This window comes from Hoplias malabaricus, chromosome 9 (genome assembly GCF_029633855.1).
Source record: "Hoplias malabaricus isolate fHopMal1 chromosome 9, fHopMal1.hap1, whole genome shotgun sequence".
Classification (NCBI taxonomy): domain Eukaryota; kingdom Metazoa; phylum Chordata; class Actinopteri; order Characiformes; family Erythrinidae; genus Hoplias; species Hoplias malabaricus.
The window spans coordinates 26,831,314-26,857,697 of record NC_089808.1 but is presented as its reverse complement, the minus strand read 5'-3'; the positions used below and the strand labels follow the sequence as shown (position 1 = coordinate 26,857,697).

The following is a 26,384-nucleotide window of genomic DNA, read 5'->3' as shown; positions in this document are numbered from 1 at the left end:
GCTTGATCATGTGCTTTAATCTCATGGTAAGCCTCCTTTTTCTGTAAAAACCCAGTGTACATTCTCACAGAAAAGAAGTAGACCTCATTACCAGAGAATGAATATCCAGGTTCGTTATGAATCACATCCCATAATATGAAAAAAGCTTGTTATTTTCAGTAGTTAAACCTTCTTTTCTGGTAGAGTCTGATTCCAAGATTCCAAAAAAAATAATAATAATAATAAAAAAATAATAAAATAAAAATATAAAATAATAAAACATTGGAATCTGTGGTAAGATACAATTGTTCGGTGTGTGAGAGCGTTATTAAGAATATTTTAATGTGCTTTTACTGACACCATGCGTTTGTTCTAGTGAACTGCACTATTGGACAGTCCTGCAGACCTGTCTCAACATTTGCAGTAAGTAGCGGTAATAACAGTGAAAGACATCGTCACTTTACGTTCGGGTGACGCTAGCACATGACAATGGCATCGGAATTTTACGTTCGTGACAGTGACATCGACATCTTAAACATTAAACATTAGCGTATGAGCGTGTAGGTGAACTGATTTCAAAATAGAGTCATGAAGACATCAAGACATTGTGTCTTTTCAAAATAAATGCTCTTAAATTATGACATTCGATTTTATACTAAAATTATTAAAAAGGATCTACACCAATTTCATGAACAAATGATAGTACACCATCTGAATGTGTCAATCATTTAATATCAAGGCATTCTTGTATGTCATTGTTAAAAAAAGGCCTTTGTGGTATCACATTTCTGTAACTTTAATTCCAAATGTAGTTAATTATTAAAAGGACGATTTTAAAGAACTATTAAAACCAACACCACCCGTACAGAGAAAAAAAAAAACCTTTAAATATAGTATTTGAAAGGTTTAATGACCTATTTATATTTCTTTAATATTGCTATATTTGGTGAATGAAAAATATTTAAAGTGCCAGCTAGGCCACTTTTTACTTTTTCATAATTAATTAAAATGAGCAGCAGATGTTTGTTCACTCTAGAGGTTAATATATTGTCACTTAGAGAATCAATAAAACATCTTATTCAGAGGTGTCCGGACCTTGCGTATGACTGAAAAGTAAAAACATTTAGGGGAAAACTGGTTTATGTATGGTTAGATTTGCGTGTGATATGTTATGAGCAAAAAGTCATAATTGTCTTGGTTGCTTTCAAATACCTGGCATGCAGAGTTGTAAACTTGTGCCAATGCGATGTACCACCTACCCTGGGAACAGCTTAGTGGTCCGTGAACACAGTGACACTGGGCTATGTGTTTATATGGGATGCTATGTTTGTAATAACCTCTTTGGCTTTAAGGTCTGTTTACTAGCATTTAAGGCACCTATATTTAGCTAGAACATGGATGTTTAAGCACCTATTTTTGGCTTAAAAAAAATAAAAAATTCAATATGCCACTGTCGGTGTAAGATGCAAGTGCTATTTCATGTTATTACTACCTCTCTTTGTATATTAAACCAAATAACAGACTTTCAAGGTTTAAAGGTAAGAACACTGTGGGTGGGTTTGATCAATATAATTTTTTATCTTATTTTATCATCATGCTTATTTATGACTGTAATGTGCCAACAGCTTGAAATCTGCCTTAATATCATTTTAACACTGTGCACAGCAAAGTGCATGTGCTGTTGTCCTGTTACTGTCCAATCAAAAACATGTATGTCCATTTTTGTGGATTTTTATGTTTATTACATTTTAAAATTTCATGATGAATGGACCAATTGAGATGCTCCAATATTACTTTTTACATTCACTACCACTGAAAGTTAAGACATTATTTCCTTCTCCTGTAAAGTTATTATTTTGGGAGATAACTGTTTTTAAATATATTAAAAGTATATATTTTATCCTAACATACTGTGTGTTAATTACTGCTACTTAAATACAGCTACTAATGTCATGGATATCATGATTTGCTAGGGCCTGGATGATGGAGCTCTGACATAGCAAGGGTGATAGACACTGGAATGGTTGAGGAGTAACTGTGGTATGGAGGGAATTGATGAATGCTGGGATACGTTGATTCATTCATTGTCTATAACCCACAACCCTGGAGTGTGTGACAGCGACGCTACCTGTTTCGCCACCGTGCCACCCTGTTTGGGATATAGTTTCTTTAAAATAGTACCAGAAACAGCAACAGTTACTGTTAATTGGTTAGATGAAATACAAGCTGAGCTTACTTCACCAGTTTAGCGCAATACGTATTATGTTTTATGTTGTTGCCATGTGAAGCAGCTGCATTTCATTTGAAGAGTTGTCCTTTTGGTTAAGTGATATACAAAAAGTGTTTGTGTTCATAACTTTGTTCATTACACATACTCGTTCACAGTGAATGAGTTGCTAAAAGCTGTTGGATGTTTGCAAATATTGCCATAACATACGATATCACTAGTTATGCTTTATTGATTTTTTTTGTTCAAAAACACCGGGCCACGCAATTTACAGTCACTGTAACAGCCACATCGAGATGGACCTGAGTGTTGTTCAATATTAGCAATCGCTAGCTGCTAGCCTGTGTCCCTCGGTGGATGTTAGTGCCCACTAGCCGCTAGCCTAAATCCCTCGGTGGATATTAGTGCCCACTAGCCGTTATCTTCGAGTCCCTCGATGAACCCATAGTATAAACAGAGGCTCTGTTCCCCATATTATAAGTCAGTAGCATCACAATGAGTTTTGGCAGCATTTACACATCTCTCATTTTTTGTAGTTATTAGAAAATGACTAGCGGTAATTTGATTGGAGCTTCCTACAAGGCTTTTGATATTTTAAATGTTTTTTTTATTATTATTATTGTTGTTATTACTATTATTATTATTATTGCAGTAAAAAGAATCCTCTCTTTTTTTCTGAAAGTCCTTTTTGTGTGTGTTCCTTCATCTCAGTATGTTAGTGCTGGAGTAGGTAATTTTGTAAAAACCAGTGGAAGCCCATTTCCACAACATTAAAAAAAAGTATTTTGAGATCTCATTATTTTGAGATACTATCTAATTATATATTTTGAGATAGGGTCTAATATTTTCTAGTAGAGGGTAGGTACAGTGACAAACATGTCACTTTCATTTTTATGTTGCAGCTCCTCAAACCTTTCTGATTGAATGCAACCAAAATTTTGAAAACGTATTTCAATTTAGGCTTGCTCTCTTGACTTCTGTTGTGACTCTTATGTTTACAAAGAGATAAAAAGTTTACTGCCAAAAAAAGTTCACTGATTACTACCAATCAGTGGCATGAGAAAAGCCTAAATGAAGCTTAGCTCATAGAAATCTTTCATCTTATCTTTGCTTATCTCAGTATTCCTCCATCAAGTAAATAGTTAATAGAATGTTTTGAAGTGCTCAGTTCAGCACAGCATCTACATCTTTATTAGATCAGGTCACTATAATGATAACACTGGTGCCTACAACTAGGGTAAGTACAGAGTCCATGAGAACTGGACCATTGGACCTCTGTCGGCTGCTACACGTCTTAGCACTTTTGCTAATATTACACATTTGTTGGACGTGTGGATTGCTTTCGGGAGTGCCCTATATGTTGTGGTCATCCAGTCATAAATATATGACTTATTTCTGTGGGAGTCTAAATTTTTTCACCATAATTTTAATAATTTTTTAATCATTCTCATTGTTTATTATTTTGGATTGGATTTTTAATTATATGAATATTAAAACTTGAACATATCTTGTCCATAATTATCCTACATTCATGAAGTATACTTGGTTAAATTTGCTGAGAAAATGTTTAATTGACACAAATTAAGTGCATCACATGCCTGTGAGTTTTGTTTGGCCTAATAACATATTATAAGAAGAAGTCATGGGTCCTACTTACATGATTACAGTTTTATTGAAGAGGTGACAAGTTGAAAAGCACTTGATGATGATGATAAAACTATTACTATTAAATTATATATTATATTATATGGCTGGCTAAAATCTTTATGATTCAGAAATTCTATCCCAAATCATTCCAAAGATCGTTTGTGTTGCATTGATTCTATAGAAAACATTCTGAGTTCTGGTGAAATGTATATCCCTTTAGCTGACATGTTTCATTGGCCATGGGGATCTTGTCGTGTGTCTGTTTTAGTCCTCTTTTCTTTAGAGAATGTACATGTCCATGTACATTTGAAATCCTGTAGCAGCACTGGATTCACCTTAATGTAGCAGAACTAGAAGACGTGTCTAGATACTTTTGGACATAAATATTTTAAATGTGTGTGTGTGTGTGTGTGTGTGTTCTGTAATGTTTCCCTAGTCAAGCAGAGGTACTGCCACACAAATGGGCATTTTACGAAGCAGCTGAAGAAATGAGCATGTGACTGCAGGCAACAGGTCCAGCAGGAGGGGAATAATGAAGATTGTAGGTGTGGCTTTATCAGTGCAAGTGTTGTTATGTAACTGTGGAATCACTATAATTATAAATACTTTAGATTTTAACACATATCTATGTATTTGCTGAGACATGTTTATTTACTAAGGCATTTTTCTTTGTTTACAATTGTCTGCACAAAGTAACACAAACTGTAAAATGCGTTGTGTGGTTTGTTAGATAATTTTCTTCCGGCTACAAACGTTCACAACATAGTAGTAATGCATGCCGTTAAGTTTGCTCCTCCTTGATCTATGGCCTAGATATGATGCAATAATATGCTATTATGGAGTCTGCAAAGAACAAACATAAGTTTGGACTGAGGAACAGAAACTGATATGAAACTGGAAGAGACCTTTGCACGTACACTGTGCACCCAAAAGCTTGTGGAAATAACCTGCTCATTCAAGTTTCAAAGGATATTAATTGGAAAATTTTACCTTAATGTAGTAAATAGCCTTTGATGTTCGACAGAGACTTAATGTTGGAACATGCCTGTGATTTGATTGCATGCAGTCATGAGACTGTAAGTAATATCAGATACTGATTCTGGACGTTTACACCGGTATCTGAATCACTGCCACTGATTACTCCACAGAACAGTTTCACTGCTCCAGACCCAATCCTAGGGTCCTTAAACCCCACTAGTCGATGCTCAGCATTGGGCGTTTTGACATTTTGACCTGCAACCATTTACAAATGCTTCAGAAAGCCCCATTTATTTAGATGCTCTTCTGCACAAGCTGCTGAAAATCTTTCTTCATAGTGAGTGCACCACAAATATATTCATTCACTAAATACAATGTGCTGTCTCCAAACACATGGGGTGTGGATAAATACATTCATTTATTTATGTAAACTTCTAAGTTATTTATTGGCTAGGACATTTATTGTATTTATTTATTTTTTTATTCACTCTGTTCAAACAGAACAGAAAATCATCCCCAGAATGCTCCACCACACGTATAGTACCCGTCATGTATTTACATATATGAGATAGGGGCTGGTAATAAACTGAAGTTCATGGCAGATGCTGCTAATAAAGTAGATGTTCTTGTTTAAAATAACCCGTGAAGTACAATACTATAATGTTGCTATATGTAGCCGGTTGCTGATCAGATAATAAACGGCCACAGCAACCTTAGTAGTTATGTGTAGGATTTAAACAAAGGGTGAAAACAGACGTTTTGAGGCTGCAGGTAGGAAGAGAATGGTGTGGGCTCTATGTGAAGCTCTAATGGAATACTTTTTATTCTGTGTATGGTTATAATCATGCTGAAATACAGCCAAACGTAGGTTAAATGTGGTGTAAAAGCAAATTGTAAATGCACAAACATAGCATTACCAATTTAGTTAAATATATCGTTCTGTATGATGTTTCTACACTTAAGTGGGCTGCTAATGTGAAATATACTCATTGTACAACTACTACTGCTTCTATTAATACTATTACTACTAATAATTATTTAATGATAAATATATTTATATGTATTTATTTACAAAGTCTTTTTCAGTGTAACATTTAGTCGAGTAGTACTTCATAATAACATATCTTGCAACTTTTTTTTCTGCAGTTTTGCCACATAAGCCTTTATATGTTCCCTTACAACTCACCCAACCTTACTCTCTTACCCGTTTCACCCTCCCTTTCTTTAAAACTTGCCGCTGTAAGAGGTAGGCTGCCTGTGATTGGCTGGTGTGAATGGGGGCGTGCTTGTGTTGCATAATCAGCAGAGGGAGGATGAAAGCTGAGAGAGCAAGCTTAACAGAATAGCCCGGACAGGACAAGGCCTGGTGTTCTCTTAAAGCGACTGTAGGAGCAACACGGAGACAGAGCAAGAGAGACACCCCCTCACAAACTGTGTGTTTGTGTCTATAGGCTCTTCATACACAGTGGCTTCTTCAGTGTGTTACATTCCCCCTTCTCCTGTGCATTCGCTGGTAATCAAGTCCCAGGCAGCACTTTCTGGCTCATTCATTTGTTTACGAGCTGAGCAGCTAGACTTGTCCACTGACTGTAGTCCACAGAACTCAGGTGAGTGTGGTGACTGTGTGGTAATTAATGTTTCAGGATCATGTCTGACTTTCATAGTGTGGAAGTTGTGAGTTCTGGCACATGCTCTTCTGCAGGGAATGCCCCCCTATTGCTTACTTTGTTTTGATGTTTGACAGTGTGTTTGTTTTACGCATGCAGCTGTGGATCAGCTGGGCTGCATGTTACTCATTTGTAGGGGCGAGCCTCAAACTAACAAGTAGTGAAAGGTAACATTGATATTTTGTTGTTAAACAAGTTCAAACATGATGGGAATATGCTTGGGAATGCTTCTGTAAGCCCATTGCAATTTCACCTGTGAATATTCACAGCAGTTGGATGGATATTTCTCTAGATCCACCCTGAAAACTTCTGGACAATGAAACTTTTTAAATTGTTTTATTGTGTTATTCACCCTGTAGAGGTCTGCAACATAGCACTATTTTTAGCTTGTAAATAGTTTACAGGGAGAAATAGTAAGGCTAAAGTACATTATCCATATGTTGGGGTTAGTTAATGCATTGTGTTGAGTAATCCTCCTAAACCAGTCTCTTCTTAAAATGTTTTATGCACAAATGTATTTACAGTGTCCTGTATGTGTGATTTTATTGTGGTGATTGTTGCACTTCTACTATGTGGTCAAGAATAACACACTTGGACACACTTCACAGGTCACATTTATTAAGCTGAATATATGTATTTTTGTAGGGTTGATAAACCTGCAAAATTAAACAGGATTTATGTTGATTTGCCAGCTTTTTTGTGGCTGTTACAACTAGTGATATATATATGGGGTAAATTGTAAATAACTGCATTATTATGTAAATAGATCATTGTTTTCATTTTAGATTTTGCACCTTGCATTCTGTTCATAGTTAAAAATATTGTAATGCTTTCCAGGAGGCGTGGTTTAAACATCACTATAAATCATTTAAGTCATTTACATGATGTGTAATATGTATGCTTTCAATTTTTTTTGAACTTTGATTAGTTTATTCAGAGAAAAAACCCAAGTAGATTAAAATTTATTAACAAAAGTTTAAAACATGGCCTTCTGTTCAAAATTGCCCATGCTGCATCAAATATTTAAAATGACATGCATTTTATTGGTGTTCTTGAAGTATTGACAGGATTTATCATAATTATAATAAATGACATCATATTAACCACTCCTCTTTTGTAGTTGCTGACCATGTCTTTAATCAGTGTTCATCTAAATGTATTTAGCCTTTCTCCCTTTCTCCCTTTCTCCCCAGCATGTTTTTACTGGAGAACATAATAGAACCCAATTGAAGTCATAATTTTTGTTGTAGTACCTTAACTGTACACTGTGATCAATTTGACCTTATCTAAACAATCAATAGGGACCCATCAAAATGTAGTGAAACCGAAAATAAGTACATGTGGTAAGAGTTAATGCAAACATGCAAAAACAGTTAAAAGTAATTTTTTTATTGTATCACTGACTCGTTATAAGACCCAGCTGTTGTGAATGGCATATTTTGGCATGTTAATAACTGTGTAACAGTTTATGTATTAGCTGTGCCAATGCCCGGTCCAAAAAAAAAAAATGATGTGCACAGTTCAAGTTAGTCCTGATTAATCTTTACATGGGACACAAGGTCTCAAAACATAGAAATAGACCACCAGCCCTGAACCCTTGGAATTCTTGCATAAAGGAGAATCAGGCAGCATGTGAAGCAGCGATTTACATGAAGACAAAGCATTGCACCTGCATGGTTCACTGTTGCTCATGCAGTGTTGCACAAGTTTTATAAACATTTCCGTGTAATTTGGATGCCCCATATCTCCCCCATATCGCTCCCGTAGTACCAGTCTGGGTGAAGGCTGCAGACTGTCTCAGCGTGAAGTCTGCTGCCCCACTTTTCATGCACTGCATTAGTTATTATATCAGAGACACCTTTGCAACGCTGTATAACACTGCACAGACAGGAATAGCTTGAAGGCAACAGATGCTTAGTGCCATGTTCTGGGTAGAGAAAGTTTGCACCATCTGAATTTCACCCATGCTAGAATAAGGAAGTCTGAGGTATAGTTTTATTTTGTGTTAAGTCTTCGTATCACTTAAGCTTAAAACGAATGTTTATAACTGTGGTGTGTCCCCATGTTTGATAACAGGTTATGTGCTCCAGGCAATTTGAGACCATATATTTTTAGAATTAATTATATATGTGCAGTCTTAGCATAGTTGACTTTCTTCAATAAAAGACACACAGGACCCAAAATGCACTCTGTCCACAGCTATTTGACTATTGTTCCAGCTGTCATTGTTTACTTTCAAGGCTAATGCTAAAACGATAGCACCATGTTCACTCACACAGACTGCTTGGGTGACTTCTCCCTACTCTAATGGAGCAGTGTTTGCCCCTGTTGTAGACGCTGTACATTTGTGTGTCCATGGAATGAACAAACAGTGAAAGAGAAGCAAGTCAAATAGAAAGAGGGAGGATAGAGTGCAGACAGAGAAGCTGAGTAATGATCTTTGAGGAAAACATGTAGACTTTCTTGTTGGTGTTTTTACTTGCTAATTTTTGGAGCAGAAACATTTGGGAAAGAGAGTGGGAGGGTGTTGGGGGTAAATGGTAGTCATTTAGTCTCATGACTTGGAAAGAATAATTATTGTAGCGGTCATATCCACTACAATGAACTGCTGTAATAAAACATTCATTAGTTACTGGTATATTGTCTCTTTTCCCAAACATCTGCCCTGCGTTTTTAACATCAGAATGACAGAGATCAGATAAAAGCTCAGTTTTTTTATTATAATTATTATTATTATTATTATTATTATTATTATTATTATTATTATTATTATTATTTTGACCTCGACCCTGAACTGGATAAGCGGTTACAGATAATGATTATGACAGAAAACTATTATTTTGTGTTGCTGATTGTCTATGTTTCTGTGGTATATTTTGTTTATAAATGAAGTTGTAGAGTCATCTCTAGATCTAAAACTTACAGCCACTTCTCTATAGGCAGAACGGTAGAATGACATAATTTATTATTAAAGGTTTAATGACATCAAAAATTTATTTGTGACCATATTGTTCGTAAAATCAATACTTAACGAGTACTCCATACAACCTCCATAATTTCTGACAAAGAGCCTGGTTTTAGATTTATGGTAGTGCACAGAATAAAGTTATTCATGTTGTGCATCAACAATATGTCTTAAAATATGGTGATGTTATAATGTTTCCCTGCCATCTACCTTATATTTGTATAGACCAAAATAAGTATAGGTAATTTATTTAAATAATCAGTAATGTAATGGGGAAGGTGATTAATCTAAAGTTAAATATTAATCTTTATTTAAATTAGGATTTTTCAGCCATTAAAGACACTGTATATGATTCTGGAGAATGGCGGTGCAGACGTTCTTCTCTGCCCAAACCAATTGGTTTGTTTCCCATTAGCAGAGCTGGGGCTGAATAGAAACACTGGACTTTTATCCAGTGTACAAACAGACCAGAAAGCTAAAGAACTGTGAGGAAATTGAATTTTAAAAAATGTGTTTTAGACTGAAATTATATACAGTACTGTTTGCAAAGAATATACTTCAGAAATGTTCTACTGAGCTAAACTGTTTCATAAGAAAGTCTTTGGGAAGCGTCTAATGCATATTCAGCATTTCAGAACACTCGTTCTTGACAATACACATGCTAGACTGGTTTTGCTGATGTAGAGTTCCATTGCTGGAAATACTTTGAATTCTTTTGAAATACCCTGTTCAGAAAAGAGCTTAAACTGTATCCATGACCACAGTGTATTTGTACATGGTGTGGATCATTTATTTCTTAATTTCTTGATTTAGAATGAGATGGTGTTTTCACAATCATCCTTTGATCAAGAAGTTCAAAGTTCAGTTTTAAAGCAGCAGACCTAGTAACTCAGTGACCATTATTTTCTGCTTACATTAATTTATGATCTTCTGCTGACCACAGTTCAGGAACCTACATTACCTTTGCCCTAAAAAGAGTTTAGATTAAATGTCATTAATGAATAGAGGAACAAATCAGACTATTTGAGACTTTGGGGATGATATCTGCAGAGGTGCATATAGTAGCATATATCTATATTTACTAATTCTGTTGTTACTTAAATCTGTCAGTATTGGTTTTTGGATTTACTCATGGTCTGAAATAAAAAAGATGAATATCAAAATTTACTGGTGCAATACAGAGGCCAAAAGTAATGCAATTTGATCAAATTTAACACAACAGAACAATTTAGCTATTATAATTATGTCATAGAATAAAAAAGTATGGAATTACAAGTGCATCAATCTACTACATACACACAAAGGTACTAATATAAGTAATAGCTATTTGGTTTCTGTAGCTTATGTTGGAGATAAATAGGTTAAAATGTTTTAGAGTTTTTAGCTGAAAAAGTGTATGAGTTAGAAGGCCAAAATTAGACCAATGAAGGGTCTGTATATTTGTGGCCTGTAATTTGATAGTAAATTTAGCTTCTTCCCACATTATGAGAACATAGGTTATAAATAAGGCCACATGTACAAGCTCACAATGAGTACAATCTTGCTTACTTGTCTTAATCACCTAACAGCTCTGCAGCAACCAGTCTTCTCAAACAACTCATTCCATCGTGACACATATTTTGAGGCATTAGCCTGGATTAATTATTTAACCCACATTGGCATTTGTATTACCTAATTGTTTGGTGTACTGATTGTGTTGGAATTTGGTTATTGGGAAGATTACGTTGCCGTTGAGTTTGTGTACTTATCAGTGAATGGTTACCTATCTTGGCCAATCAGACTATTTCTTGTTGATTGCTGATCTGATTATTCTATCCTCAGGCTCAGCTGAGATAAGCTGAACAGATGAAGGCACTCTAAAGTTATCAGGTTTAACACACATATACAAATACACATCACTAGCACGTCATTCTCAGACTTGAGTATACAGATTGTTACGTAAATTGCCTGACAGATGTATGTGGGACAAATCAGTTGTTACAACAGTCTTTCTGTGTTTGCATTTACGCAGGCAGAACTGCACAGAACTGCACAACTTTGTCATATTTCCTAGGCATGACAAACAAATCAAATGTTCAAGGCAAACGCACTCTGGTGTTGAGTTAGTGTTTCTACTGTGCAGTACCATGGCTTGCAAGAGCACATTAAAATTGATTTCAAAATAAACTTAATTCAGTTTTACCCTAATTTAAGCCAGTGGGTGCATCAGAATAAGAAAGGAAATGCATGAAGCAACGTACACGCCATGCATATTGAACCATGTACAAAACCCTTCAGACAGATTTATGATCCAGGGTTATGTCAGTTGCACAGGTCTGTGCTCTGCAATGTCAAGTGGCAATAACATAATATCAGCTGAGTACTAGAATGCACCTGAGAACCTGAATCACTACTTGTGCCCAATAAATATTTCCATTGTGCTTCTGGAATATGTCTGTGCCCTCAGGAATATTCCAGGAGTATTGAAAGAGAAGAACCATTTTTAAGCAGGAAGTGGCCACCACAGAGATCAGATATTAACCCCGTTGAAAGACTTTGGGATACAAAGGGGATGATTTTACAGTGTGGTTCTACTTTCCCGTCATCAATACAAGAACTCAATCAGGCATGATGCAACTCTGGATGGAAGTAAATATTTATGAAGCTGCATACATTTTTTAAACAATGCCACAGTTAATGTCCACTGTAATCAAAGCTAAAGACTGTCTAATGAAACATTAGCAGTGTATTGTTGACTACGAACTGTATATGAATTTATTGTTGGTACACTTGTGTCATGAATGCTAAATTGCATATGCAGCAGAATATAGGGCATACGGCAGTAAATATGTTAAGGAGGCCCTCATAACCTTCACTGCTAGTTGTTTTGAGCCATTGTATTTCGACCCAGCAGTTAGGCAGTAGTTTCAACACTTTTTTAAATGTAATATCATGTGCTGGACCTGGTTTGTCATGCACCTTCAAACCCAATCACAAGCTGGCAGTTCACAATATAGAACATGTGATATCTGTAGACTATAAGGGCATGAATTCTGCTTGACCTCCTTCATGTACTGTGAAGGATTAATTAGCACACTATAGAGTTGTTGGTGAATGTATGTGGACTTTAATTTATTCTGAAAATGAGACTTCTTCTGTGAACTTTAAAGGTGAGAAATGTGTTACATTATATTTTGAGCAAAAAAAAAATATTTTTCTTCTCAAAGTCCTTTGCACAATTTAAATCTGTGCTGGAGGCAGGAGGCTAGATCTTCCTGATGTAAAGCCTAATAAGATTTCTGACATGTTTGTGCCCACCCAAGGCTGGAGCTGTGTTCTGAAAGGAGAGAAAGCCAGCAGGCTTAGACAGGTTTTAAAGTTCTCGCCATGTACGTGTGTGTGCGTGTCTGACCTTGCGAAAGTTGTACTAAAAACACAATGCTCATCTCTAGTCAATGTCATAACTACTCAACAGTCCGTGCAGCCCATGGGTACACTATCAGTAAACAAATAAAGTCCTGCCACCTGCCCCCCTTATGTACCCTGCTTATGGAGGTGCAAAGGGCACATGTGCTTCTGGCACACTGGGTCTGTGTTAAAATTCTCAGGAAGGACTGACCGAAGTTCATATTGGGGTCATGTCTGTTTTTCAGGATGAGGCATCTCAGTTAACCCAGTCATATGTAAAAACTAACATAAGAAGTGTTAACAGAGTAGGGTTAATGCGGAGGTACACCAATTATATAAAAAAATGTTTTGCAACACTGCTCTAGTTTTGTTTACTAAAATATAAGTATAAAATAAAAGAGAGATTATAATAACAGTGTTTTTTTCTCTCTTAATTTTTGTGGTGTGGGTTAGAATAACTTGCTCCATGGTCAAATGATCTGATATCTTAAATGGGCCAACTTTGGCCTGTAATGCACTAAATATCACTTTCCACCATATGTTAGGTGACCATTGTCAAATATACAATTTTTAACCATGCTCTAAAAACTATTTCCACATGGTCGACGAAAATGTTTTGTGTAGTATAGAGTGGGCAGGCTTATAGGAGTATGACTTTTACTTTGTTATTTGGACTATGTTTAATTTTCATATCTTTATACCAGTAAAGGTTTTTTTAATTATTTACTAAAATAGGAAAAAATATGTTGCAATATAGGTGTCGCAGTCACACAGCTCCAGGGACCTGGAGGTTGTGGGTTCGATTCCCTAGGGTGAACAGACCTGAGATGGTGAAAAAGAGGACACGTCTCAGAAATGGATATTTATGCTTGAAGACTCTACACACATACAGTGTCTTTCTAAAAAATCTTGGCTCTTGTCAAATTCCTGCATACTCGTTCTGCTTGTTGGGGTGTGGTAAAATGTGCAATTGCCCTTAGGCAAATTGGCATGGTTTATACCTGCAAATACTCACAAACTAACTGATGTTACTGTGGGAGCGTGGGAGGTAAACGGGTCACCTGGAGCAGGACCTGAACCAACAACCTCCTGGTCCCTGGAGCTGAGCAAATACACATACACTAACAGTGTTAGTCCCGTAGTTTTCTGTATAAATGTGAATACAATAAAATTGTCATCTGTGTTCTTATCTATATTAATTTACCATATATATGTTTTATACGCACATAAATGAGCATATTATTTTTGCACAGATCAGGGGTGGGTGGGCTTGGGCCTATTCTAATTGGACCAAGGCTCACTCAGTCAGCCAGAGCTAATTCTTGGGTGCGAGTGTACATTTACAGACACACTCTCCTTTCTGACTGTTACAACACATACAAACGCATATTCCCGTCAGAAACAGAGCAAGGGGATATAATAAGCGTTGCCAATCATCCTGTATTTGGACACTAAAGCCGTGGTTTGGAAAGATACATGATGCATCTTATCCCTTTATTTTTTAAGGTAAGACTGTTCAGACGGATGATTTGTTCGAGAGACACATAAGCTTCGCAACTTTTTCAGCTGGGAGAGAGACACCCAAACGACAATTTCTGTCTACACCACTGTTACATATTTATATAGTGTGGACAGCGTTCATTTCCCCTATACGGCAGTACTGCCTCTAAACAATAGGTGGCAGCAGTCTCACAGAAACTAGAGTATGACTGTTGTGGGGGCCTTGAGATATATTTTGGGGATGGTCTGAACCTTCTGGAGAGAAATAGGAGAATATTGGGAAAGTTAAATGATGTCATAAAACTCCAGAGGATCATTGGTTCCGTCTTGAGGATTTATATAAGTAATGTTGTCTAGGCCCTGGTTCATATATTTTGAAGAGAGCCATTCTCGCACTTCATTTAGTTTTATCTTTCATTCTCTGTCTTTCTCATTCCATCTTGTTGAAGGATGCCTTTTTAGTCGACTGTTTGTTTTGACCTATGGCTCTCTTTCTTTCTCTCTCTTTCAGGATGATGATGTATTTAGGAGTGATGAGGAATGGTCTTGGTGTGTTGGCTCTGCGGAGAGCATACCTGCTCTCTCGCTCTGCCCACACCTCACCACAAGCTCTCGAGTATCGTCCAATCAAAAAGGTTATGGTGGCAAACAGAGGTAAGAACAGTATGCTGAAAGCTTATATGCCCATTATGAGTATCACACAAACAGGATCACTACAGTATCCCTGCCTTCTATAACATAGACACATTAATTCCTAATAAAATCAAAGGAGAGATTAGAAATTAATTTTCTCCAGCAATACTGTTTTATATTCCTGTACACACTGGAGGGCGCGCCAGTCCTTCACAGGGCAACACACACACTTTTGAGTCACCAATCCACCTGCAACGTGTGTTTTTGGACCATGGGAGGAACCCGGGCACCCGGAGGAAACCCACGTGGACACAGGGAGAACACACCAACTCCTCACAGACAGTCACCTGGAGCAGGAATCGAACCCACAACCTCCAGGTCCCTGGAGCTGTGTGACTGCGACACTACCTGCTGCACCACCGTGCCACCCCAATACAACATATTAGTACAAAAGATTCATGCTGACAATAGACGTGAAGTCACTTACACACTTTACATGTTCAATGCAGAAACATTGCAATGTTATAAAAGCTTGATTTGATGTTTGTGTTATATTTAACTATGCGGCACTCTTTTGTCATTTTTACCAGATTTTAATTTATGTAAAATGGGTGATCGTGATCCTTGTTTTTTTTTCCTGAATGTGCCCTTGTGAGCAGGTGAGATAGCGATTCGAGTGTTCCGAGCATGTACGGAGCTGGGAATACGAACAGTGGCGGTTTATTCTGAGCAGGATATAGGACAGATGCACAGACAGAAAGCAGACGAGGCCTACCTGATTGGCAAAGGCCTCCCTCCAGTTGCTGCCTACCTGCACATACCTGACATTATCAAAGTGGCCAAGGTCTGAGAGCTCTGTACCTAACACTACTATACTGTCTATATGTTTGTTTCTGTGTGCCCTTCAGACTGCCTCTGACACTCTGTCTGTCTCCCTTTTCTCTCTGTCTCTTTCATTTCTCCAGTCCATTTATCTTTGTAGTTTTCATCCGTTTGAATGTTTTTGGTCAGACATGTCCACCCCCACTAGATTAGCCATCAGAGCTACACTACTTTATGTCAGACCCTCTAAACTCAAAACATGGACGTGTTTAAAAAATAAGGACAGAACAGATCAGAAATTTAATCAGTTTTCTGAGCTGAAGTCAATTAGAAAAGGACTGGCTAGGCCTTCAGACTGCAGTTTCCTCTGGATATGGCAGCCAAATAAGGTCTTCAGTGGTCTCCCTTTCATTTATACTGAAGACAGCTCATCTGTCAGACTGGGAACGTAGCCATGGCCATAACAATAATGTACCCACAGACACACACAGCCCCTTTTCCCCAAGAACAGATTCCACCATACATAATCTTACCAGCCTCATTGTGCGAAAGCACTGCAGTAGGCTTCTTCCTCCAGAGCTATTATTATGTGGAACACACTCTCAGCCAGCTAAGAGAGATGGCTTGCAATTACCCTCTGATTGGGATTTTAATAAAATTAGAGTTTGATCACATACTCTCAGACTAATTAGAACTGAATGCCTCTCTTTTCTTTCATGCTATTCATTTTCTCCCTCTTCTCTCTTCGGTCCCTTCCATGCTGTTCTCCATTCTTTCTGACTCTCTCTTCCCATTTCCTACTTTCTGTTCCTGTGTTTTCTGTAATTTCTCTCTGTTATGTTTTTGCAGGAGAATAACGTAGATGCCATCCACCCTGGCTATGGCTTCCTGTCAGAGCGTGCTGATTTTGCTCATGCCTGTGAGAATGCTGGAGTTCGGTTTATTGGCCCAAGCCCAGAGGTTGTGCGCAAGATGGGCGATAAAGTGGAGGCTCGTGCTTTAGCCATCCAAGCTGGTATGATTTTCCTCCTCTGCTCGTACAAGCAGAATCAGTCAGTCAGAGGCTAGCAGAACAATGTACAGTCCTTCATTCACTTGTTCATATTTAACAAAATGGAGATTCTCCACAAGGAGGCACTGTTAGTGGTCAAGTACCTTTATGTGCAACATTAAACTGCAGGAAACAAATAATGAGTGATAAGTGACATGCTTTATGTTCATTGTACAGTTGTAATTTGACCTCTGTATTTAACCCATCTGTGACAGTGAACACACTCAGACTAGTGATTAGGGGCAGTAAACACACACACTATACTACTTCATATACTAGAGTTCCAGTAACTGAGCTGTGGGAATGACCAAGGGGTTTTATTTTATGTGCACATACACATTGTGATTTTATTTGTTTGAATCTTTTTGTGTGAATGTGCATGGCTAGGTGTTCCAGTGGTGCCTGGAACAGACGCCCCCATATCCTCTATGCAGGAAGCCCAGGAATTTGCCAAGACCTATGGCTTCCCTATCATTTTCAAAGCAGCCTACGGGGGAGGTGGCAGAGGCATGCGGGTGGTCAGAGAGTATGAGGTGTGTGTGTTTCTGCTTGTGTGTGTATGTATGTGTTTGTGTACACCCACAAGACAATGGAATGTATATATAATGTGTGTATAGTACTATTTTTTAAATGTATGCACAATGTAGGTAGAATATATTGTAATGCATTTCCAGTGTACTGTGATGTGTTTGTGTGTGTGTGTGTGTGTGTGTGTGTGTGTAGCCTATGTATGTGATGGCCTCAGAACCATGCTCAGTCAGAAAATGAGGAGAATATTAAACTTTTTTCATCTAATAATTCTGTATTGTTTCCTCTAAGCTCTTACTGCTTAATAATTTATTCATACCTCATAACAATCATATGCACCGATTATGTAACAAATTCAAATCCATAACTTTGATATTAGCATCATTTCTAGTATTAAAGTTATAGATGCAATTTGCAATTGTCTCTGCAGACCTAATGTGTGTGTGTGTGTGTGGGTTTATGTGTTTGTGTGTGTGTGTGTGTGTGTGTGTGTGTGTGTGTGTGAGTGCGTGAGTGCGTGTGTGTGTGTGTGTGTGTGAGTGCGTGAGTTCATGCACAGGAGAGAGACAACATATAGGGGCACTTTTAAATTCCTTTTTATTAATTAATGTTTATAGTGCTGTGCTGATGTCAGAGACTACCACCTTTAGTTGTCTATTTTTCAGGACCTTGGAAGACATAATATAGAAGGAAGGGGAAATTCAAAGAAAACAGTTTTCATTAATTCATATATTCATTCATGGTCTGTAACTGTATATCCAGTTCACGGTTGCAGTTGGTCTGGAATTTTTGGGGCGCAATGAGGGAACACACCCTGAAGGGGGTTCCAGTGTTTTAAAGATTCATTAAAAATTATAAAGAAATGGCAGTCAACAAAAGTTCAGTTAAACAGTGCTAAATTAACAACATAATAACTAAATAAATAATAAATAATAGTATTTATGGTTCATTGTAAGTATTTGGGTGCGGCATGGTGGCGCAGCAGGTAGTGTCACACAGCTCCAGGGATCTGGAGGTTGTGGGTTCGATTCCTGCTCCGGGTGACTGTTTGTGAGGAGTTGGTGTGTTCTCCCTGTGTCTGCGTGGGTTTCCTCCGGGTGCTCAGGTTTCCTCCCACAGTCCAAAACACACACGGTGGATTGGTGACTCAAAAGTGTCCGTAGGTGTGAGTGTCTGTGTTGCCCTGTGAAGGACTGGCACCCCCTCAAGGGTGTATTCCCGCCTTGCGCCCAATGATTCCAGGTAGGCTCTGGACCCACTGCGACCCTGAACTGGATAAGTGCTTACAGATAATGAATGAATGAATGTAAGCATTTGGGATAGTTAGAAGCAGAAAAGTGCCCTAAATATTTCTGCTTTTTCCCACTGATATTGAAGTTTTGATTAGCTTGGTTTCAGGTCTGTTGTCAGGGTAAACTGTGTAAATGAAGGGTGATTTCTGACCTTTACACAATGCTATATAGTTTTTATGTTTAATAAATGTAAGTTTCCATACCCAGAGAGATGGTAACAGCAAGTCGTGTATGTGTGTGTGTTTGTGTCTATTATCTCTGTGTATGTTTATGTCTGAATGTGCTTTAGAGGGTATTTAGAGCTATGAATATTGACAAGTTTTTCTATATTTGATGTAGAAGATTACGCCTCTAATGTTAAAATGATTTATGGTTTTGCAGGAGCTAGAGGAGAATTATCAGCGAGCATATTCCGAGGCCTTGGCTGCCTTTGGAAACGGAGCTCTTTTTGTGGAGAAATTCATTGAGAAACCCCGCCACATCGAAGTGCAGATTTTAGGTGAGCGTGTTCAAATTTGTGTATATGTGTTGATTCTCCTCACTATGATTTATTAGCTTGCCTCTAGTGTATTCCAGCCATTATGTTGGAGAATTTTCACTCATTAGGCGTGATTTGTTCCTTTGGCGCCTGGCGCTTGGTTGATATTATACAGCTGGAAGTGAACACTGGCTTGTTAAGGGAGAACAGCAGTGTGTCGATGGAAGAGATGCACCATGCAGTAAACGAAACAAAAAGACAGAGTCTGAGTTTTAGTTGCTTTTCCTGCTCTTTCGTACTTTGTTGGCAATGTGAGTTATCTGCATAGTGATTAGTTCAGTGGGGAGTCAGCAAAATCACAGCAGTCCTAGGAAATCCGACTGTTGACACTACCAGTACAGCTTGAAATTCGTAATTTTAACCTCTTTGTCTTGCCTCCCACCTTTGTATTGGTCTGCTACCTGTGCCCACCTCGCTCTATCTCTCTCAGGTGATAAGTATGGAAATGTGATTCATTTGTATGAGCGAGACTGTTCCATTCAGAGACGGCATCAGAAAGTAGTGGAAATTGCACCTGCTGCTCAGCTGGACTCTCATCTCAGAGACAAACTCACTTCTGACTCAGTCAACCTGGCCAAACAGGTAACACACATACACATACACACACACACACACACACACACATACATACATTCTTTGGTTTGATCTTGTACCTTCTTATGACATGGCATCATACATATTATATGTCACTTTGTAGGTTTTGTAGTATAAGAAAATAAGAAAAATGGATATTATCTTTAAATTTGACACTGCATTTTCTTTTCTGCTCCAATGTGCTCCCTTTTTAAAAGAATTATGTGCTGTATATTTGTCAAGTTTCTTGATATTTCACCAGTTGAATGAGCACAGGTTTTTGTCCTGAAAATTTGTTAAACACACTCACACACACACACACACACTTATATAGCACCACAGCAAATATTTTCTGGCCTCTGTCCAAGCCCAGATCTCAGTAGCTTGTGTACAATATGAGAGGATTTGATGATGAACTCATGCTAGCGCTGTCTGCTAAACCCTTTGAGGGATGTGTTGTCTTTGGAGAGGCAGACTGAGTAAATCCCAGGCTTTTATTTAGCTATCCCTGCAGCACCATGCACTGGCTAAAGGCAGATGGGAAAAATCAATGAGATATAAGTGAGAGTGACTCTTTAAACTCTGTCATTATGAAAAAGAGCATTCACTGTCTGCTTCATCCTCTATCATCATCATCATTGTCATTATTATCATCTCTCTCTCTTTATGCCTTCATTTTCTCCCTCATTCTATCCCTCGCATTCTCTCTCTCTCTCTCTCTCTCTCTCTCTCTCTCTCTCTCTCTCTCTCTCTCTCTCTCTCTCTCTCTCTCTCCATAATCCCAGTCATTCTTTAGCTTTTTTCCCTCCTTTTTCTTTTATTTTATCTCTCCCTTCAATTTTGCCATCCTCACCGTATGTTATTGTTCCTTTCTGTAATGCTAAAATTGATCTATGTATTCAGAAGTGTTTTTTCGTTGCTGATAGAGATGGCACCAATTTTATGCCTGGAATTTGTTGGTCTGGTATCAGCAAAAAATATTGAATCGGATATTGACAAAGGAAGAATGAATTTGAATAAACAGCACATTTAAATTGTGTTATGTTAGTTGAGTATTTGGTCAAGTGTAGTTTCAGTGTCTGAATATGATGAGTGCTCAGTTAAATTTGTTTAAGGTTTTTAAAATGTTTATTATATACACCTGACTAAACATGATATATTACACATTCTGCATGCATTCAACATTTTCTCAAAGCAGTAAAAACCCATGTGACAGTGCAGTATACAGATTCATTTTTCAGCGATTCATGTGGGTTCTGTCAGGCACATTGCTGACTGGTACTTATACAGGATAAATGGTGTTAATTAGTGCTGTCGTAATTAATGTATTAATGCATGTTAATGCATGTGAGAATGTAATGTGTAATGCATGTTAATTTTTTTAACGTTAAGTGAAAATTTGACCAAATTTGGTGCCTACTTCCTCCCAAAATTCACCATTTTGACATATTGTGACATATTATCAGTTTTATCTAGCGGTGTAAACACAGATTCAAAACTGTTGACAGAATGTAGATTACATTTTATTTATGCTGAAATATGTTTTACATATCATCACTGACTCACAGACACACACACACACACACACACACAAACACAGCTTCGCTTTTGTCTCCTACGTCACTTAAAAGGAATGTCTATGATTGTGGGGAAACACTGTTCACTCTGGTTTGTTTACCTACAGAATCTCTGTATCTTTAAGGTGGAAAGGTATATTTGAGGTAAAAGAAAGTTATTTGTAAGTAGCTGAAATTGAACTTTGTTTGTAAGTTTTTATTTACTGTTTTAATTACCACAGAAACTCATTTGTAAATCTAGTTTATTTTTGTAACAGTTTCGGTAATGCAGTTAGCCACCTCCTTTGGAGACATTTCCACCTTATGTGACCCAGAAAGCAAAAATATGTTAATATCACCCACCTATGGAGCATGAATATAGCAAAACATTTCCTGGGAGGAAAATACACTTTGAGTGAAGAAAAAACCCCCGGATTCTCCCTGCGCGCCTGGGAAAGTTTCTGTGCTTGTGTTCTGACAGGGGGTCGCTGTCCCAGACACAATACACACCAAAACACAGTGAACAGGAGACTATAACATATTTAATATAAATGTAAATATATTTAATACATACACACAAACACTTGAGGAGTTGGTGTGTTCTCCCCGTGTCTGTGTGGGTTTCCTCCGGGTGCTCCGGTTTCCTCCCACAGTCCAAAAACAATCGTTGGTAGGTGGATTGGTGACTCAAAATTGTCCATAGGTGTGTGTGTGTGTTGCCCTGTGAAGGACTGGCGCCCCCTCCAGGGTGTATTCCTGCCTTGTGCCCAATGATTCCAGGGAGGCTCTGGACCCACCGCTACCCTGAACTGGATAAGCGTTTACAGATAATGAATGAATGAACACAAACACTTGAATTAAACCTATTATAGTCTTGTTTACCTTCTCGCGTTCATGCAGTCGCCTGTTCTTTTACCGTAATACCATTAGTATATGTGACAGATAGCGTGCAGCTGGCTGTGTAACCTGGAATAGAAATGAAGGTTTATCGAGCTCTATAACCCAAAACTTATCATCGTTATCGAGCGAAAATCACGAAACATATCGATATTGTTTTATCGCCCAGCACTATGTGTTATATAAAATAAAAATCTCATGTTTTCAGTAACCGTATTGGTATTGCAAATAGCAATGTAGTATTTTGTCTAGTTGCATGTTACTTTTGGCACGTATTGTAGGATGCAGATCAAAATCACATTGTACTTAAAGATGAACTATAATCTTTGATTAACAGCACTAAAGCACTGTGTTTCCATTTTAAATGTTGCAATAGTTAGCAAGACCATGTTGTTGTAACTAATTGTAACATTCATGAACAACAGCAGAATTGACTAAAATTAGCTTTGAAGCTTGCCCATTTCCCTAGCTCACTTGGCTTGATTATGCAACAAAAATTAAAAAATTTTAAATGCCGACAATTTTCTTATACTCATACAATATAAACCTCATTTGACATTGAAAATGAAGATATTTTGAGTTATGAACAGAATGAATGCCATTCATTCATTATCTGTAACCGCTTGTCCAGTTCAGGGTCGCGGTGGGTCCAGAGCCCACCTGGAATCATTGGCTCTGACGGGAGCCATCAAGGCAGGAATACACCCTGGAGGGGGCGCCAGTCCTTCACAGACACACACACATTCACTTTTGAGTCACCAATCCACCTACACAGTTTTTGGACTGTGGGAGGAAACCGGAGCACCCAGAGGAAACCCATGCAGACACAGGGAGAACACACCAACTCCTCACAGACAGTCACCCGGAGCGGGAATCGAACACACAACCTCCAGGTCCCTGGAGCTGTGTGACTGCGACACTACCTGCCGCGCCACTGTGGCGTTCAGGTTTTTGCCAGTCTTCGCTAAAACTGCCCCAAGCATATGTTTTTGCTTTTTTTAAATATTTTTTTTATTACATTTACTCCAAATTTCCTTGTTTACAGTTGTTTGTGGTTTTCATTTGTCTGGCTTTTCTAATAATTTTATAGTATAAGATTTTATTTAAGAGTATAATATAAAAGCAGATGCCTGTTGCAATGGAAATGGGGGATGGTGTTGGGGGGGGCGGGGTGAGAAAATAGATTGAGACAGTTTTAGCACATGGTGGTGTGTAATTGTGTCCGTGTGTGCTGCTGAATCTCAGTGTAATTTGTAGCATGGGGAAATCGTGTCTTGTTCTGCAGACTACAGTAATGATGTTATTCTTCACCCTGGATTACATTACTGGAAGCCTCAAATGCATTCTTTAACCCACTACTGGCTCAGATATAGTGCTGCACTCTATATTTGTTAATTGTTACCAAGACATTTTTGCAGTTTTGCAGATACAATGTACAGTATGCTCTGAATGTTTTGGATTTCAGTCATTTTGTCAAAACTAATCATGTTTAGTAATTTGTTTTCCTCTTAATTAGTGTACTGCAATTAGTATACTTAATTGCAATAAGCAGTGTATAGAATATCGACTGTGTTTTATTGGAGTCACTGACTCCAAGCTCCAAGCTCCACAGACCGCTGGCAACAATTCCATTCAGTCTAATTAGAAATTAGCCCCCAACCTAGATTTTCATTAAAGGAATGTTAGTACCTTTGTATGGTAGAAGAATGGTAGAGTACCTTGTTAATTTCAAATAATATTTACCTTATATCACACTCTTAGGAAACACAGAGTATACGTGTGTTTGTTCATGTATCTTTAGCATGGCAGCAAATATTCCATTTACTTCCTGTTAGATTGAATGTTAATTTTGTCCAGTACCTACTTAAGAACCTATATGTGGGCAGATTTGTGTGGATTCCCACACTAAATGCACCTTATTATTTGATAAAATTAGGCCTGTCTGTTGTATCATCTCCAGATTGCACTCATTTAAACTTACTGCTGTTATTTTCTACATATATTAAGATTCACGGATGTTTGTTTACTTTGCAACTAAAATGTGAGTCTGGTGCATATTCATGATTTGCGCTGAGTACATTTAATTTGAAGAAAACAAAACACGTTGTTAGACATGTCACAAGGCTTACAAACCCACAATGACTGGAAAACCTTCAGAGTGCAGCTATGAGTAAAATATGTTTAATTGAGGTTGAAGCTTGTCTTAACTAGTGTTATTTTTTATGTCAAATACTATAAATATCACATGATCACTTTTGTATGCCACTGTCAATCAGCCGTATTCAGACACGTGAAACCATCTCAGGGTAAGCCTGTGAAATGTGCCTTTTCTCTACACTGACTAAATCTGTCTGTAATTGCTGATGTATTTTAGTAACTGAACTGCTTGATGCCGAAGACATTCAGATGCTTTGCATATATTTGCTTTGATTTGATTCTGGTGCATTGCATTTCCATTGCAAAGGAAGAATTTAACTACTACTGCAAACCTGAAACAATAACACTAAGAGGTTTAAAGTTTTATGTTGGGTGTCATAATGTCCCTGTGGATGAGAGATCTGGGGAGGTGAAGAAGTGTGACATTTAGCTGCTCAGGAGGGCAAATAGAAGGGGAAAAAATCCCTACTGCTGCATCCTGGGAAAATCTTCTCTTTGTGGGGATTAACCTGTGCTGATCTGAGCGCTCTTGTCAAAACTGCTTCTACACATCCACCCACACACACACGCATGCATACATATACACACATACACTCACTTGTAATCACTAGGTGGTGAGTCCATCTCTGAAATCCCTAATCCTGCCGTCACAGACTCCTAGCTCAGTGATGTCCAGAAGTGTGTCTCAGTCTGCTTGTGTGTGCGTGTGTGTGTGTGTTTCCATGCTCGTTTCTTCCGCACGCACTGTTACCAATTCCCATCTGTTGATAAAGCATGAGCTGTCACTTTTGATAAGTCTTTCTCTCCTATGAGAGTCAAATTTGTATGCGTCGTCCTTTGAAATGACATTAGTGATGTTGGCAGCTGCAGAAGAGAGGAGGCATGGCAGGAAAAGATGGAGAGGCATGGGGGAAAAAGTGATACTGGGGAAGGTGGGCTCGACAGGAAGGATACATTTTTCCATTTCTGTCCCTTGATGAAACTTGGCAAGGTGATGGCTCGAGCTTCTTGACAGAGAACTCTCGTCTAGTTCCCCTTTCACAACCTGCAGTTCTCTTTGAAGCCATCAGATGGCAGTGTCTGCCTCAAGGCTTCTGCACATAGTATCTGCATACCAGCAGACTCACTTATTAAAACATGTTAAATTGTCTTTATTAGATGTGCCGCAATAGCATTCTTTCACTGCCGAATGGGACACCTGTACGCCCAATTCAAAAGTATTCAGACAATCCTTCAATTTAATGAATTTAGCTATGCTGGAGTGCACCCATTGCTGACACAGGTGTTCAATTTCACGCATACACTAGAAGAGCTTTGCTGCATGACTGTAACAGCCACATCATTTTGCTGAGGGCCAGATGTCAGCTCAGAGGGTATAAAGCAACCCAGCGTTGTGCTGTTGAGCAGGAACTTAGTTGTCTTGAGTGATGGATCACTTTCCAAAAACTAATCATTCGACTTTGGTACCTGACTTTACTAATAATCTCATGACATAATGCCATCAAATTCTCACAGCAATGTTCAGACATATAGTGTTAAACTTTGCCAGAAAAGTAGAGGATGTTGCAGCAGCCAAAGGGTGAAACTTTTCAAATCTTTCTTTCTGAAGAAAGGTTGGTTGAGCAGGTGTCTACAAACCTCTGGCCGTATAGTGTGTAAATGGACTGTTAATGATTCTAGTTATTGTTGTGTTTTTTAACCATTATGAGCTTATTAAAAGCTTCTGTCTGAATATATGCCCCATCTGTGGTATAATTCGCTACTCTTACACATAACGTTTTGTTTCATTGTCTTTTCTCCTTTATCCTATGTGCGTCAAACTGAGCGTGTTAACCGCAAATTATCTCAGGCACCAGTCATCAGCAGCAGAGACACCAAAGCTGACACTTTAACTGGAGAAAGAGGCTTTAACATGCACCTCGTCAGTGCAGATATACATCACATCTCCCCTATAATTACAGTTTGACTCTTTAGACCAACTGTGCTG

General features: G+C 38.1%; 1 protein-coding gene across 1 annotated transcript in view; it reads left to right on the top strand.

Moving 5' to 3' along the window:
* The first annotated feature begins 6,221 nt into the window (after positions 1 to 6,221).
* pcxb (pyruvate carboxylase b) overlaps positions 6,222 to 26,384 on the top strand; it is a 231,877-nt gene continuing 211,714 nt past the window's right edge. The window contains exons 1-7 of the mRNA XM_066680927.1: positions 6,222 to 6,438; positions 14,862 to 15,004; positions 15,643 to 15,827; positions 16,655 to 16,820; positions 17,244 to 17,389; positions 19,058 to 19,175; positions 19,645 to 19,796. Coding sequence (XP_066537024.1) covers positions 14,863 to 15,004; positions 15,643 to 15,827; positions 16,655 to 16,820; positions 17,244 to 17,389; positions 19,058 to 19,175; positions 19,645 to 19,796 — 909 coding nt within the window. The 5' untranslated portion in view covers positions 6,222 to 6,438; position 14,862. The remainder of the gene's footprint in view (positions 6,439 to 14,861; positions 15,005 to 15,642; positions 15,828 to 16,654; positions 16,821 to 17,243; positions 17,390 to 19,057; positions 19,176 to 19,644; positions 19,797 to 26,384) is intronic.